The sequence below is a fragment of the Phalacrocorax carbo genome, chromosome 3 (assembly GCF_963921805.1).
Source record: "Phalacrocorax carbo chromosome 3, bPhaCar2.1, whole genome shotgun sequence".
Classification (NCBI taxonomy): Eukaryota; Metazoa; Chordata; class Aves; order Suliformes; family Phalacrocoracidae; genus Phalacrocorax; species Phalacrocorax carbo.
In genome coordinates, this window is record NC_087515.1 from 127,562,418 (window position 1) to 127,578,489 (window position 16,072).

A 16,072-nucleotide genomic window follows, 5' to 3' on the forward strand; every position below is an offset into this window, starting at 1 on the left:
CTGACTCGGAAGCGTGGTGCCAGATGCTTAGTGACGCTTGTATGGGACCGAACGCAACACTTTCACAGATCCTAAATTAAGCCAGATTGGCCAAGAATTACAAAAGGGAAGAGTAATTTTAGATGCTCAGCTCTAAGGCATTTAAAATGTGGCATTTTACAAGACTGATTCTTCCCAAGAAGGAGGCCTGGTACTTTCTGAAAATCATGTTCTTTTAAAGTACCTTGCACCGTGTGCAGAATCATTAATTGCTTTGGAAAGTATTGGCTTGTGCTGGTTGCAAAGAACTGCAGATGATTCTTTAGGAAATCCAGGTCCTTTAAAATGCTGGAGGGTAAAGTGTTGGACGTGGAGAAGCAGAGAAGTTACAGGTGTGCTTTTGAGCGCAGTGGCTAAGACTCCAAAAATATGTTTGCATGAGATAGAGTGCTGTGAGGTGATGCCCAAAGTAGTTCTGAACGAATAAGTTCAGATATCGGTGACATTATTACTGCACTGACATAGCACTCCATGTAATACGACAAATATATCCACATCTCAGCTTGTTTAAAGCTTGCTCAAGTATCTTTCTCCAGCATTTGATGTTTTATGTGGATGCAACTCACACTATTCATTCACAGGCAGGGAGAAGGCAGGTTAGGAAATTACTTAGAAAGAGAGATCTTTACAGTGCGACTTGTGTCATATCATGGATAGCTCCTATTATAAGCGCAGCAGTGCCAGTAGATGATGTTTGTCCTTAAGCTGGCAGAAACATTGTACGCAAGGTGACTGTGTGATGGACTAGAACAGAACATGAGTAGGAAGAAAATGTTCAGGAGGGGTCTGTCAGATGTGGCGAGTTTATAGATGCTGGTTTTCTCAGTGGAAACTAATAAAGGGTTTATTCAAACTCCTGTGTGCTTATTGAGTGCAAGTGCAGGAAGCTGCCCTGTATGAGCTGGAATTTCTTCTCTTGGCTGGTGATTTTGGGAGTATTTCACCATGTGAAATGGTCTCTTCTCCCAAGTAAGTGGTGAAAGGATGAGAGGAACCGGCCCCAAGCTGCGTCAGGGGAGGGTTAGGTTGGATATGAGGGAAAATGCCTTCCATGCCAGAGCGGTCAGGCCCTGGCACAGGCTGCCCAGAGAGGTGGGGGAGTCACCGTCCCTGGGGGGGTTCAAACACCGTGCAGCCGTGGCCCTTGGGGACATTATTTAGGAGGTCTGGGGGTGTTGGGTTGGCGGTTGGACTTGACGATCCTAGAGGTCTTTCCCAACCTTAATGATTCTGTGATTCTGTGATTCTATGTGCTGAAGATCAGCTAACACTTAGAAACAGAGCATGTCATGAAGACCTTGCATGGTTTAAATGGTTTAATGAAAGGTTTAAATGGAGCATAGAGTGCTGAAAAATTGTACTAGTTTAAGGTCACAGGGGAATTACATCCACAGCACAGAAGTCTCTAGCTGCAATCTTGGATGTTGAAACCATCTTGGGGTTGCAATCTTGGGGTTGAAACCCCAAGGTTTTCAACTTACTGGACATTCATAGGTGAGCTGGTACTGGAAGTACCTGTCCGAACTGGATCAGCTCTGGATGCTGAAATGCCTCCGTTTTGGCTGGTACATCAACTTCTCTCCAACCCCCTTTGAGCAAGGAATCTGGAAGAAACATTACATTGAGATGGTGAAAGAGCTGCGTGTCACAAGACCGAAGGTACATACCTACCACCTCTAGGGCCAGTGGGAAAACTGGGCTGGTTGGGTGCCTACCCCTTCGCCTCTTTATCCTTCTGTAATCTACCACTGGTAAAATGGAAGATACAGAATTTTAAATTAGAATCTAAACTAATGTGTTGCCATGTGCTTTACTTTCCCATCATCCATCCCTGGTATGGGGGAAGTGAAAATCAGACTGGTTGGGAGAAGCAATCACCAAGGTCTCACTCTGCTATCCTTTCAGGGTATTCTGGAGTAATCCTCTGATTTTCCCTCTCCAACACTCAAGGCTGTTCCCCTCTCTTTCTCCCCAGTTTATAGAGCATATGATAGCTTGCCTCAATCTGAGAAGCAGAGGTGGGGTACCCAGCATCACCCCTGCTGGCATTTCAGAGGCAGTTTACCTGGTGGAAAGGAAAAAAAGCACCCATTATGCCTGTTATAGCCCTGGGTATTGTCTCTTTCTCTCCTCTTCAAAGGTGGCAGGACCATTTTGGGGAGGTGGATCATTACTCAGCAGCCATTGCTTTCTCCTGAGATTCATTGATGCCATGCCTGGTTTGCAGGGCTGCGAGGGTGGGATTCTTCTGCCCTGAATTCCAAACTCAGCCCTCTAATTTTAACCAAACTCCTCCATAGGCTCTCCTTGTAGTCAATGGAGAGAAGCCAAAGCATCTCAAAACAGTTCAGCTCAATTTAATACAGATTTTGGGACATGGGTGATGACATGCACTGTCAGGGTGCCTATTTCTGTCCACTGACCATAATGGAGCCTGGAGAGACTAATTTTGAGTTAACAACCAACTCTTAGAAGTCTAAAATTAGGCAAAATAAATCTCACTTTCGTTATAGGCTAAAATGTATTTTCTGCTTTTCTTCTCTCTTATTAGACTCCTTCAAAGGACGAGTTTGTAGTTATTGACGTGCAACCAGTAAGAAGCAATGTCCCAGAGGCAAAACTTTCTGCGCTAGGAAGGAGGGCAAACAAGGAAAAAAAAGAGCTCCCACCGTGGCGTTCATCAGACAGGCACCCTACAGACACCATCCGATTCAACTACCTCGACAACCTCGATCCCATTGAGCAGGCTAGGCAGGCGTAAGAGCTTGATCTCTTCCCTTTTGCTTTTTCTGTGACGTAGGGCATGTCCGTGTCGTTTGCAGGCTCATTCTGCCTGTGCTCCAAGCTGCCTGCAAGCCTTATAGTTCAGCAACCTGGTTGCAAACCCACTTTGCTGCTCTTCTGGCTTTTCTTGGATTGATCCTGGTCCTGTTGTAGTTGCAGCTGCGCTACTTTGTGCCCTTTCAGTGCAGAGCATGGGCGCAGCCTGTTAGTGTCTGCCTATAAAATAGGCTGTAGCTTCTGGGGATGTTACACAGCTGTAATGGGGAGAATCAGGACGAGAGTTTGTTCAAGAGTTTTTAAATAAAGCTGCAAGGTTGAGAGGCATCTGCGGTTTTTGCACAGAGAGGAAGAATGAATTAATTGTGATTAAATATAACGCTATCACTTCAAGGATCTTCTGGCTGAAAAGAGGTTTAGATGATTGAATGGGGGTGCGGGTGTAAGAGTGTGCATGTACTATAGAACATTTAAGTAATGAATAGTTTTTGTATCTACACTGCCTGGGATAGACCACCTCAATCCATCAGTTCTTGGGCTCCCAGGATTATCTGGTCAGCAACCGGCAAAAGAAAGGCATTTCCACCCTCCAGTATAGTTTTGCACATTGACTTGTGTTAGGACTGCCCCATGTTTTCCTTTGATGCCTCTGGCATCAGGTATTTTCCGAATCTTGGATCTGTGGTCAAATTTCTGTGCGTTGACAAACATCAGTAGGAACAATAAGCAAGGAGGCTGCAGCAGCTGCCCGTGTACAATGTTTGGCCCATTTCTCGTTTAAATCTCTGTTAATACCGCCTCTCATTTTTCCTGGGCTCACAGCGGTTACCTCATTCAGCTGATGTGCAGTAACTTGTGAAACTGGCAATACTACCATTAATCTGAGCCTGGTGAACAGGTAATGGATTAGCTTGACCGTTGCCTAGTTTCTGTGAGAGTCCCTGTGAAAAGGACTCCACAGACGCTCACCCAACCAAATGTGCGGAGAGGAGGAGATTCCTCCACTCTGCCAACAAAAACCTTGGGAACCAACTGAGCCACAATGAAAGTACCCAGATTGTTCTTTAAGTAAATAACTGATAGAGCTGAGATTAGCCCTGTGCGCAGGAACAATCAACCCATGAATTACCCCAGCCAAGTGATTATTTGGCTAAGCAGTCGTGCACTCGCGTAGGCTCTTTCTCAATGTGATTAACTTTGCTGGACCCACCACTCCTCCGGGGTGTTCCACAAAGTTCCCAGTGTCTGAGCAAAAGCCTTTTATGAATCATTTTTTAATCCGCGTCCCCTAGTCCTAGGATACTGCACTACTTCAAAGAGCTTTCCAGTTTCCACCTCACCCTCTTTCTGTGGTATGTTTCCAAACTCTAGCACCATTTTGGGTAGAGTTCTTTGAGGCTTTTAAATATTTTGACAAAATGCCTCTTGTTGCAAATGGATGTCCTGATACTATTTTTCAGCTGTGCTAAATGTTTCTGTGTCGTTGCTCCCAAAGGTTTCTGAGGTTTAGGGTGTCCCTTGTGCTGGCCATGACCTCGTGTCAAAAGTGGGACAAGCCTTGTTTGAAGAGTTTAAAAGTCACTTGTTCCAGCATTGAGCAGATGCAGCTGACAAGAAGATGTAAATGATTCTGAGTTGCTAATGATACAGTAAGCACACTGACTGTTTTCTTCTCCTAAGTGAGATTTGAGCCTCTATTCATTTGTGCAATGGAGAATATTTTAATGCCTAGTGTTCTAGCAAATCTGGCATTTATCCGTAATTATAGAGGATTATCGCAAGGAGAGAAATGAATTGTATGAGATTTGCTTGTTTATCAAGGATCTGCCTTTAATATCGCTTAAGCTGAAAGTAATTGCTAGTGTGTAGTCTCATCTGTAATGACTACTCAGCAACACAGGTGTGCCGTTTCAGGTGCTGGCCCAGCTTCCCACTCACGTAATGAGATTCTGGTGCTGCTTTTCTGTGGACACGTTGCTGATATAGTCCCCTCTGCAGCCCCTTCCCAGAAGTCCTCCTGCTAAGGGTCTAGATAGGATAGGATAGGATAGGATAGGATAGGATAGGATAGGATAGGATAGGATAGGATAGGATAGGGTAGGATAGGATAGGATAGGATAGGGTAGGGTAGGATAGGATAGGATAGGATAGGATAGGATAGGATAGGATAGGATAGGATAGGGTAGGATAGGTTAGGGTAGGGTAGGATAGGGTAGGATAGGATAGGATAGGATAGGATAGGATAGGATAGGATAGGATAGGATAGGATAGGATAGGATAGGATAGGGTAGGGTAGGGTAGGGTAGGATAGGATAGGGTAGGATAGGATAGGATAGGATAGGATAGGGTAGGATAGGTTAGGGTAGGATAGGTTAGGGTAGGGTAGGATAGGGTAGGATAGGATAGGGTAGGATAGGATAGGATAGGATAGGATAGGATAGGATAGGGTAGGATAGGATAGGATAGGATAGGATAGGATAGGATAGGGTAGGATAGGTTAGGGTAGGATAGGTTAGGGTAGGGTAGGATAGGGTAGGATAGGATAGGATAGGATAGGATAGGATAGGATAGGATAGGATAGGATAGGATAGGATAGGATAGGATAGGATAGGGTAGGGTAGGATAGGTTAGGGTAGGGTAGGGTAGGATAGGATAGGATAGGATAGGATAGGATAGGATAGGATAGGATAGGATAGGATAGGGTAGGGTAGGTAGGGTAGGGTATTTCACCTGGAAGGCACCTACAACAATCACCTAGTCCAACTGCCTGACCACTTCAGGGCTTACCAAAAGTTAAAGCATGTTTTAAGGGCATTGTCCAAATGGCTTTTAAACACTGACAGGCTTGGGGTATCGACCACCTCTCCAGGAAGCCTGTCCCAGGGTTTGACCACCCTCTTGGTAAGGAAATGCCTCCTCATGTCCTGTCTAAATATTGCATCCTCCATCCTTTGCTTCTGGGCAGCTCCACGGGGATTGGGTCTTCAGCACTTCAGCCGGCTCCCTGTCTGCAGTAGGAACAGGAGGACCACCTTTTGTGCTTGGGTGTTCCACAAGTGTAGGCTTTCGGTGGAGGTAGCAGCAGCAGCCAGTGGGCAGCTTGGGCAGGCGCAGGGTGCCTGTCAATGGTAGCACAATGGCAAAGCGGTCAGAGTGCCCCACGGTGATGCCAAGCTTTGTTTTGGACAGCTGATGAAGGCCATGCTCAGCCAACTGTGAGTGTCTAGTCGGTTGAACTAGGAGTCTCATGTGAATGCGGTGCAAGCTGATCTACCTCACTGCAGCCTACAGGCTCCGGCAGACCCTGCCTGACCAGTGTACAGGGTTGTAAAGTAGAACAGAGAACCAAGATAAAAATCTCTGACCCCCCAGGCTGTTATAGGTATAGTTATTCTTCAGATTAGATGAATTCTTGGAGCTCAAGGGCATAACAACCACTCTTCATGTAAAACGAATGTCAGAAGTAATGAAATCTATGTAAAATCAGATTCCTAAAACAATAGGAGTGATTTCCCAAAATACAGGGGTTTGCAAAGGTAGTCTGGGAGAGGAAATGAGTTTTGCTGCAGTCTGAGTAGATATAAAGAGGCACGAGTGTTTTCTTGAGGTCATGAGCATGTGTGAAAAGATGCTGCAGAACCAGCAGAAATGCAGCAGAAAGCCAAAGTGACGGCTGAGAGAGAAGGACTAGAGAGCGTGAGTAGGCCAGCAGGTTGACTGGAAAGCTGCGAGCCAACGAACCATTCTTTCCGTTTGAGTTCTGGTGTGCTGAGGGAAAACGGGCTTGTAGAAAATTCTTTGTGAATAAACAAGATTACATCAAAGGAATACCTGACGCCATCATCAAAGCAATGTGTGAGACTAGTCACTGGCTACTTCTTTGAATCAAAGTTAATCTGCCTAATGTCAGGTTGAATTTTGGAGAATTTAAGAGGTAACAGAAAAAATAAAGTTTTTCTGAGTTCTTGGACCTGGTTAAAATCTCCCCTTGAGCTGGACCTCACTCTGAGTTGCTTTCTGGTCCAGAGAGAGGTGAGAACTCTCCTGTTCATAACAGGGTGTCCACACTGCAGCCGAAATATTGTCATTTAAATGGCAGAGTCATCATTGGTTTCTTTGCTGGACTTTGGAGACGAGTCATTAGCTACGCACTCCCTTCCTCAGCAGTATCACAACTACACTGCTGTGAATCCATAGCAGAGAACTTTTCCTTGCTTAGCCAAAAAAAGTGAAACATGGGAAGTATAATGAGCTACAGTCAATTCTCAGTTAAGCAGAGGAGCGGAGGTGAAGGAGGGAGTCCTAAAAGAGGTAACACAAAACATATACTCTGGGCAATAAGACCATAACTGGGTCTTATATAGATTTCTATAGAGCAGTTGGGCGAGGGTTTGGCCTGGACTGTGCTGGTGCTTCATGTCTCTGGGAAGAACCGTAACACTGCGCCACAGCTGGGTAGTGCCCCCAAAAATGGTAGAATGGTGTTAATTTGCAATCTGGATGATAATTGAGACTCGACTGGGTTTTTCTTTCTGACGGCTTTTTTTGCTGCTTGCTCAGAAAGGCATAAGCTTGTACTATAAAAACTGAATGGCACCCAAGAGCCTCAGTGACAAACATCACCGCAGCCTGAAGGAGATGAGACAGAGATCCCTGAGTGCGCTCACTGAGACGTTATTTGGTTTAGATGGGAGGGTGTGGGAGAAGCTTCCTAGTCACTGAGCAGTGAAATTAAGAATAGCAATGATCAGATGCATAGTTGAGGGAGTGGTGAGGTGACATAGAATAGAAGAAATACAGACAGGGGTTGAATTACAAATTGCCTGGAAGGGCTTATCAAAGTCCCTTGGTAGAATTAGAGCTGTGACTTTCAGTGTTGCTGTGTGTACGTGTGCAATTTATCATGAGGATGATTTCTGGTAGGTCAGGTTTGTTTTATGCCTGAATTGTCCAGGTAGCTTTTTGTTTATATACAAACAAACAAGACAGAGACCAGCAAAGATGGATTTGTCTCTCTGGGCACAAAGCAATATTGCAGGGGTGAAGTGAAACATTTTTCTCTAAAGTATGGAACCAAATTAGCAAGTTTTCTCTGGGACTCTGATCTAGCTAAAAAGGACCAGGAGGGGCGTTTCTTTCAGTCCATGCATGTAGAGTTCTGCTGTAAGGCATCTGGTGTTTGTGCTGCTTGTTGCCAATAAATCAAAAGATTTGCCTCTCACTTTATCATGAATAATGAATTCTGATTCTAGCCTAGCGCTGGATCCCCGCCAAGATTGTGTCCTTGTGTCTCAAGAAAGAGCCCTGCTACTTCTCATGGCAACAGCTCAGCCAAAATGCAAGCTCCTTCCCACCCCCTAACCAGCTTGGGCTTCTGGAAGCCAGCACTAATTCAGTTAGATAATTTATGGACGTAGACTGGCTCTAAAAACAGTTGCATATTGTACTGGAGTGTTTACCCAAAGAGAAAATAATTACTTTAAGTAATTGTTCTATCAGCAGCCTGGGCCCAGTTTCTGACAAAAACGGGGCCGGCTTGCGTGAGAAGGGCATGGTGCTTCGCTGTCCGTCCAAATCCTAACGCTTTTCTCTTCTTTTCATGTTTCTGAATAGCCAGCCCAGTACTCTGCCCATTAGCCTTGTGGGAATTAAAAACGCTCCTTAAGGAAGGAAAGCGGGGTGAGAAACACCCAGTTCAGCACTGAGAGTGAGACTTGCCATCCTCATCTCAGCTCTGATGCCCTTTTGCTTTGCAGCCTTGAGAAATTCATCCTCCTGCTTACATTTTTCACAGGATCACAGAAGGGTTTGGGTGGGAAGGGACCACTAAAGGCCATCCAGCCCAACCCCCTGCCGTGAGCAGGGACATCTTCAACCAGAGCAGGTTGCTCAGAGCCCTGTCCAGCCTGGCCTTGAGTGTTCCCAGGGATGGGAATTTCCTGATTTTGAGGTGAATCATGGTGGTGACCTGCTGCAGAGGGTTGCTCTGACACCATGAGCATGGACCCTAGAATACAGCAGTAGAGGTTAATATCTTAAATTACAACCACAAAGCCAAGCCTGCGTTCTATTAAGGATGATCAGTTCATTCCCTACAATAAAATTTTGGATTGAATTTTCTTTCTTGGCTGTTACTGAAGTGTTTGTAAACAGATTGCAGTTTTCCTCAATATACTATTTCAAATACTTTGCTTTTATGGCTCTTGATCTGTAGCTGGTCAGGGACGAGTGAATAACAGATACGTGCTGGTGTTGGCTGCTTTTGAGGATGTCTCTGTGTGTGGCCCTGTTTCTTTATAGGGTAAATGTTGCTTTTTTAGAACCATAGAATCATTTAGGTTGGAAAAGACCTTTAAGATCATCAAGTCCAGCCATCAACCCAACGCTACCAAGCCCACCACTAAGCCATGCCCCCAACCGCCACGTCTACATGGTTTTTGAACACACACCCCAGGGACGGTGACTCCCCCACCTCTCTGGGCAGCCTGTGCCAGGGCCTGACCCCTCTGGCAGGGAAGGCATTTTCCCTCACATCCAACCTAAACCTCCCCTGGCGCAGCTTGGGGCCGGTTCCTCTCGTCCTGTCACTGGTGACTTGGGAGCAGAGACCAGCCCCCCCCTCACTCCAGCCCCTCTCAGGCAGCTGCAGAGAGCGAGAAGGGCTCCCCTCAGCCCCCTCTTCTCCAGGCTAAACCCCCCCAGCTCCCTCAGCCGCCCCCCAGCACACTTGTGCTCCAGACCCTGCCCCAGCCCCGCTGCCCTTCTCTGGACACGCTCCAGCCCCTCCAGGCCCTTCTTGTCCCGAGGGGCCCAAACCTGAGCCCAGCATTCGAGGTGGGGCCTCCCCAGGGCCGAGCACAGGGGCCCCATCCCTGCCCGGCTCCTGCTGGCCACACCAGTGCTGACACAAGCCCGGGGGCTGGTGGCCCCCTTGGCCACCCGGGCACTGCTGGCTCATGCCCAGCCGGCTGTCAGCCAGCACCCCCAGGGCCTTCTCCGCCGGGCACTTCCCAGCCCCTCTGCCCCAGGCCTGGGGCGTTGCCTGGGGTTGGTGTGACCCAAGGGCAGGACCCGGCACTCGGCCTTGTGAAACCTCATCCAGTTGGCCTTGGCCCATCGATCCAGCCTGTCCCATGTGCTATGATTCTATGATTCTAGAATACAGCAGTAGAGGTTTTAGAGTCTCTTTCCACCCTTTATGTTCATGATTTTCTATTCAGAACATGCTTTTTAGCATGCCTTCCAAGAGCCCAGAGACACTGGTGATGGAGCTGGGACACCAACCCAGAGAGCACAGAGTTGCTGCTTTAAATTCTCTAGTTCTGTATTGCAGAATTTGAATGTGGAAGGGGAATGAACACCTTCAGAGCAAATGTTTTTATGAACCTGCCTGAGTTCTTAAAACAACTTCCTCATAGTATGTATTTTACTCCTGATATTGGAAAAAATGTGACAACTGGCCATATTCTGGTGTGCTTCACTTAATTTTCATACTCTGGTATACTCCTGTTCTGGCAGTTAATTGTATTGACTTTACTCATTATTGCATATAAGTTTATAAATCTATAAATTTATATACATACACAGGAAGAAGTATTTGGGTATAAAACCAATGAATAAATAAGTTGTTGGAGGGGAGTCCTCCAGACTTATTTATGTTACACTTACATGGGCTTCACTGAAAGCTCTCAAACTGATCTAGCTAAACCTGCCTTTCCATGAATTCCCCTAAGCTGATGTAACATGTTACATGGATTTAGGTTAAATCAGTAAGTCTTGAGCTAAGGGCACGTGTCTGAGTGCTACAAAGTTAAAATAACTTAAAAAATAGCAAGTTTCCACCCTCCTCTGAGCCACAGCATCTGATCGTGCTCTTGGTCTCCCCAGGTGCAAGATAAAATGTATTATCTTAAACCATGTCTTTTCGGGTGGCAATACCATAAGGAATTTTCTGTTTCTCAACCCCAGGGAACCAACTCCATAGCACTTGTTAATACTATTCTGTTCTACCCTGCAGGAGAAAGAAAGGAGGAGGGGAGACCCCAGACCTTAGCCGGCAGGCAGCTGAGAGAAAAAAGAGAGCGGGTCGTGGATCTAATAAGCTCCAGAAGGCAAAATCACTGGCAAGTATCACGGGCTTGTAATTACATCAGCTGGGGCCCAGTGTCAGGTACACCCAGGAACATTTTAGCTCAGAGCTTTTACTTAGGTAACTGAGAAGCTTTGCTCCTGCTGTACGTAGGCTGCCAGGCACATTTGCTGCCTGTCCCTGAGGGAGATACCCGGGCAGAAGGAGGACACAAAACACACCGTGTCTGGCTGCTCCAGGCGCAGTCTCTCACTGCAGCCTAGACATCGTCCATCTGCCATCGGTCAGAAAAGGACAGCAGCTGCCTGTATGTAGGCAGCGACCTTGTTATCTGCTCCTCCCTGTACGGTATCCCGACAGTCCGTTTCCACGCTTTACAAAGCACTGGATCAATTCTCTTATGACACTTGCATCTCTTCCCAAAGCTTCTCTTCTGCGCTTGCAACTTTTGATTGTCGCAGTTTGATGTTAGTTTATTCTCTGTTCGTTGCACTGAGCTTGAGCAAGCAGCCCCAAGGTCTTAATACTGAGGATTCATTGTGCTCATTGCTGGTAAAATAGGGCATCCTCACATGAAAGGAATCGAGGGAAGTCAGGCTTCCAGAAAGCACCATGGGTCTAAGCTTTTGTAGGTACGGCAACAAATAACTGCCAGAAGAAGGACGTGCTCACAAGCGTGTCAGGGGGTTTTTGCAGACCTGGAAGCGTGTTTCCTAAGTGATGAAAGCCAGGGCATGCATGTGAGTTGAGCTAAAGAAGGTTTACATAAAAGACAGGCATTGTCTCCCGAGATTGGGAGGAATTCTCCTGACCCAAATACAGCCTGGTTGCAAGGAAATAGATTCAGTCAGTGTTAAAACCAGAAAATATAATTAAAGTTATTCAGCCTGTGTCTTACAGTTTCTGTTCTCCAATGGCTTCCTCCGTAGCCCTTAGATCAGAGCACCCTTACAAAGTCTCATTCCACCGCAGCTTCCCGTTTCAAATTTAAAGCTTGTCTATTGTTGGCCTAGAAGTGAAACAATCTTAGTTCAGGGTAAAAAGAGGTGAATTTGGTTTTCTTTCCCCAGATTTTAGGAAAATTATGTGTTCTTTGAAGTTACTTAACCTGCAACCCACCATCAGGAAGGCACAAGCATGTAGTCTGACTCCCACCATGAAATCCAGACCCTCCTGCACAACCTCAGTGGGAGATTTTGCTATGAATTGCAGCAGTACAGGGCTGAAGAGTCTGTGTGTGTCACCTTCTGGTGGCTGCTCACAGTTTAAGAGGGCCATTCTTATTGCTGTAGCAAATCATTACCAGAAAGCATTTAGCTGATGCAGAATGCTCACAGATGGGTGTCCGGGGGAGCACGCAGAGTTAGTGAGTGCTGAAGTCTCACCCCACAAAAGGCTCTGGGAAGAGCGTTAAAGCCACTGCCAGCTGCCATGGCCTGGCAGAACCACCGTCCTCCCTTGGTCCCTCCTAGGCAGTTAGGACAGCCTAAGCCAGGGGTAAGTGTCCTGAAACCCATGGGGTTACACCTTGGGGACATCAGCCCAGAACGGAGCTCTGTGCCTTTGTGCCATGCAGTCGTGTTAGCACTGGCTTCTATTTGTGTGAAAAATCTGGGGTAGCCTCTGTTGCTGTGTCACTCTTTCCTAGACCTTTATGTTGAAACTAGGTTTGTATTTCCCTTGAGCTTAGAGTTGTCCAAATTTCAGTAGAAGAGCCATGTTTCTTATTCTCTGATGTACAAGCCTGCTGTCATGCCGGCCATTAATGATTACAACACTAGAAGACAATAAAGGCTAGGTTATGGTAGTCTGAGGCATAGTAAAAGAAAAAAAATACATATAACTTGCTAGGAATAATCCAACATTAATTTCCATTTATAATTAAGGTAGCATTGGGAAACCTTGTTGAAATGGAGACCTGTAAAAAGACTCTTATTCAATCAAGTCCAAATAAAGAGGCTTAATGCTCAAATCTTTTAGTAAATCCTTAGAAGAAGAACAGACTATGATGAAAGAATAAGTGCCCCAAGCAAGCAAACATCAAGTCAAATTAAAATGAAGCACTTAAATAGATCAATGACACAAGTGCAGAAAGTAGGTGAGAATAAAATGTATTACAGCCAACAATGAAGACGTGAAAAGGGCTATTATGTGGAGCTCCAAGCTGGGGAGGCTGAACAACAGCACACCAAAATAGAACAAACATATAATTAAGGTGATGACCTGAGTCCTGGAATTACATCCACTGGCTCCACATTTGCATGCGGTGAATCAGTTCTCCTCCTAGTCAACTTGTGAGGTTTTGGAGTTTATTAGTAATCATGGAAACAGTGGCATAAAGTGTGACCGGGCTCACACTTAATTTAGAATACATTAAAGTAAATTGGCTAAATTACAATAAATTAAGTTAATTAGGTCTCTGAATGGAGGGCCACATTCCTTCTTATGAATGCACATGCAGCCCCCGTGTCTCTACAGCGGCGAGGGAATACCTGCTCTATCTTTATCCAAGAAAATGCCTTACTTTAAGGGTATGTATAGTTGCGGTGTTAACCATCTCTTTAAGCACTTCACTGGATCAAGGCTTTATGGCCTGTCTACACCACCGTGATGCTCACGTCGCCTTCAGCAGCTGCTGCCCAGTGGTATAGAAAGAAAAGTGAAGAATGCAACAGGTTCGGTGACTTCTCCGAGCTTTTACCAGGCTGGGCATGGAACCCAGCTCTCTGTTTTGGGCCACGCTATCATCCCTCCTGTTCACTCTGACATGGAGCTGTGTTGCCCTGCTGTGACTTCTGAGCTCTGGCCCTACAGGCCCCTTCTGCCGCCACATCGGTGTCCTTTACACAACTCCTTGAGGACTTCCAGTGAGGAGTCTTCTGTAGCTTCTCAGTGAAGTAGGCAGCGTCATACCCAATGCCAAAATTCCCAGATACTTTATGAGGAAGGTAAAATCTGATCGATGCTTTTGACAGCTTTGCAAATGACTGCAATGTCAGCAATTAGGGGCTGGTTTTGCCTTTCAGGCTGTCTGCTTGATTCTGTTGGAGAGACTGCTCCACCCTCACAGCTGTTCCTGAATTACTGCCTTATTTTTAGTACTTACTAAATAACATCTTTTTGACAGGATCAGTCATTCTTGCCTCGCTCCCTATATCCTAAGGTAATAAGATTGCAGCATTTGAAGTCAGGAATAAATTTTCCTATGACATATTGACAGGGAAATGATGTTTTGAATATTAATCTCAATTTATGTACTGTGTGGGTGTAGCCCATATGAAGATCCAGGGCTCTCGGCACTGAGACATGGTGCTGTCCAGTGCATATATTCTCCAAACCTTACTTTGAATTTTATTTATTCCAACAAGAAATCCCATTGAACTTCATGGGACTATTCCTAAGAGTGAAAATAGCTCAATATAATCTTTGCATATTCAAATTCAGCTTATATGTCACCCTAATTTTAAAAGTATAGCCTGGCTATAATGGCTATCCATCCCTGTGAGCTCTAAAATTGGACCACCACCAACTCAGGAGATGAAAAGCAAGGAATAGACAGATCTGTGCTGCAACTACCGCCACTTCTATGGTATTGTGCTTTTCTCGCTCGGACAAAAAACCTGCAGCTGGGTTTATCACGCCGTCTCTGTCACACGTCAAGTACCGCTAAAAACCTGGGCCGCTTCCGGCAGTTGTATAATCACTGGCCTTTCTTTAGGCCAATATTCAGCAGCCGCTGGATTGCTTATTTATAACGAGGCAATTAGGCATGAAGCACCATATATCTGCCACTGCTGCCAATTCAAATAATGGGAAGGGGAAACGGGCGGGCAGGAATTACAGACCAGCATTGACTTTCCCGCACAACCATTTTACTATGGACACTAGTTTCACATCAGAGTATCGGCCCACATTGCTTTTTAATGAGTTGCTATGTAAATGTTGGGGTTTGTTAACGTTCGTTTGCTATTCTTACCAAATAATTCGGTATCAGTCAAAAAACCCCAAAGCCGTTGATCTGCAGAACCTGTGTTGAATCCTTGGGATCTTTCTCAAGGAATAAATAATCACTGTGTTGCTAAGATTTTATCTTTTTTTTTTTTCTGCTTCATTTTTATCCTATTGAGTAAAATGCTCATTGAACAGTATGTTAAAATAAAACTTCATCCTTTACGCTGCGAGACTTCAAACAGCAAGACTGGGAGCAGTCGCAGCCGTATGCACAGGGGAGAGTTTGTGCATTAACATATGAATTAATGTGGAGAATCAATTAACGTGGGTTTGGCTTTACTGGCATCAATTTCTAATTGGGTCCTTTTGTCCTTAAGGTAAACTTATACCAGAGCACTGGGCACTGCAAATAATGCAAATTATGCTTGTATCATTTAGGAATATCACTTAGGGATATCGTTTAGGAAGATAATTTATAGGATGTATATAGAATGTATAGAATTTATAGAAGTTCTCAGCAGACTCTGATGTTTTCAGTCCCTCTGGAGCTGCTGGGATGACATGATACTTACTGCCTTCTCTTCCTAGCTATCATTTTCTGCAGATCTTGAGCCTGTTCCCAAACCACCAGTTCGTCCCAGCTGGGCCACTCACCAGCCAACCGGGAGCCTGTCCTCCAAGGCAGCAGCAAAGACCCTAGCCCAGAGCTCCCAGTGGAATGCCGGGATACGACCAGCACCTGTTCGAGCTCCAGTGCCAAAGCCACATGAAGGAGGAAAGAAAGACTTCCCAAGGACGAACACCAGGTCTCCATGTTAGTAAGCTGCCCTGTCCCATGCGGAAGCTCTTTTAGAGACGGCCAATATCCCAATTTAGACCGCAGAGGGAAGGAGATGGTGCTGGCAGTGTATTTCTGTAGGTGAAGGCAGTCATTCTGGAGGGTGGGAATCCAGGTGACACTGATTTGCTGCATCAGAAGAGAACATATGGCCAAAGACGTCACATCTAGCACTTGCTAGATCCACCTGTCTGTCACAACTGTCATCTTGGTGTTAAACCCTGGCATGGGCTTCACGTGGGTTTAACTCACTAATACTCAATGGCAGAGCAAGAGATCTTAGATCAGAAGTGACAGGGGTGTCTCAGTCCAAAGTCCATGGACTCTGCCAGGTCCTGGACAGACGCCAGGAGGAGCTGGTATGGTTGGGTTGG

At 45.8% G+C, this 16,072-nt stretch overlaps 1 protein-coding gene across 1 annotated transcript in view; it reads left to right on the plus strand.

Annotated features, from left to right (window-relative positions):
- FBXO16 (F-box protein 16) overlaps positions 1-15,679 on the plus strand; it is a 36,785-nt gene extending 21,106 nt beyond the window's left edge. The window contains exons 5-8 of the mRNA XM_064448308.1: positions 1,534-1,698; positions 2,591-2,796; positions 10,838-10,943; positions 15,449-15,679. Coding sequence (XP_064304378.1) covers positions 1,534-1,698; positions 2,591-2,796; positions 10,838-10,943; positions 15,449-15,679 — 708 coding nt within the window. The remainder of the gene's footprint in view (positions 1-1,533; positions 1,699-2,590; positions 2,797-10,837; positions 10,944-15,448) is intronic.
- Positions 15,680-16,072: the final 393 nt, after the last annotated feature.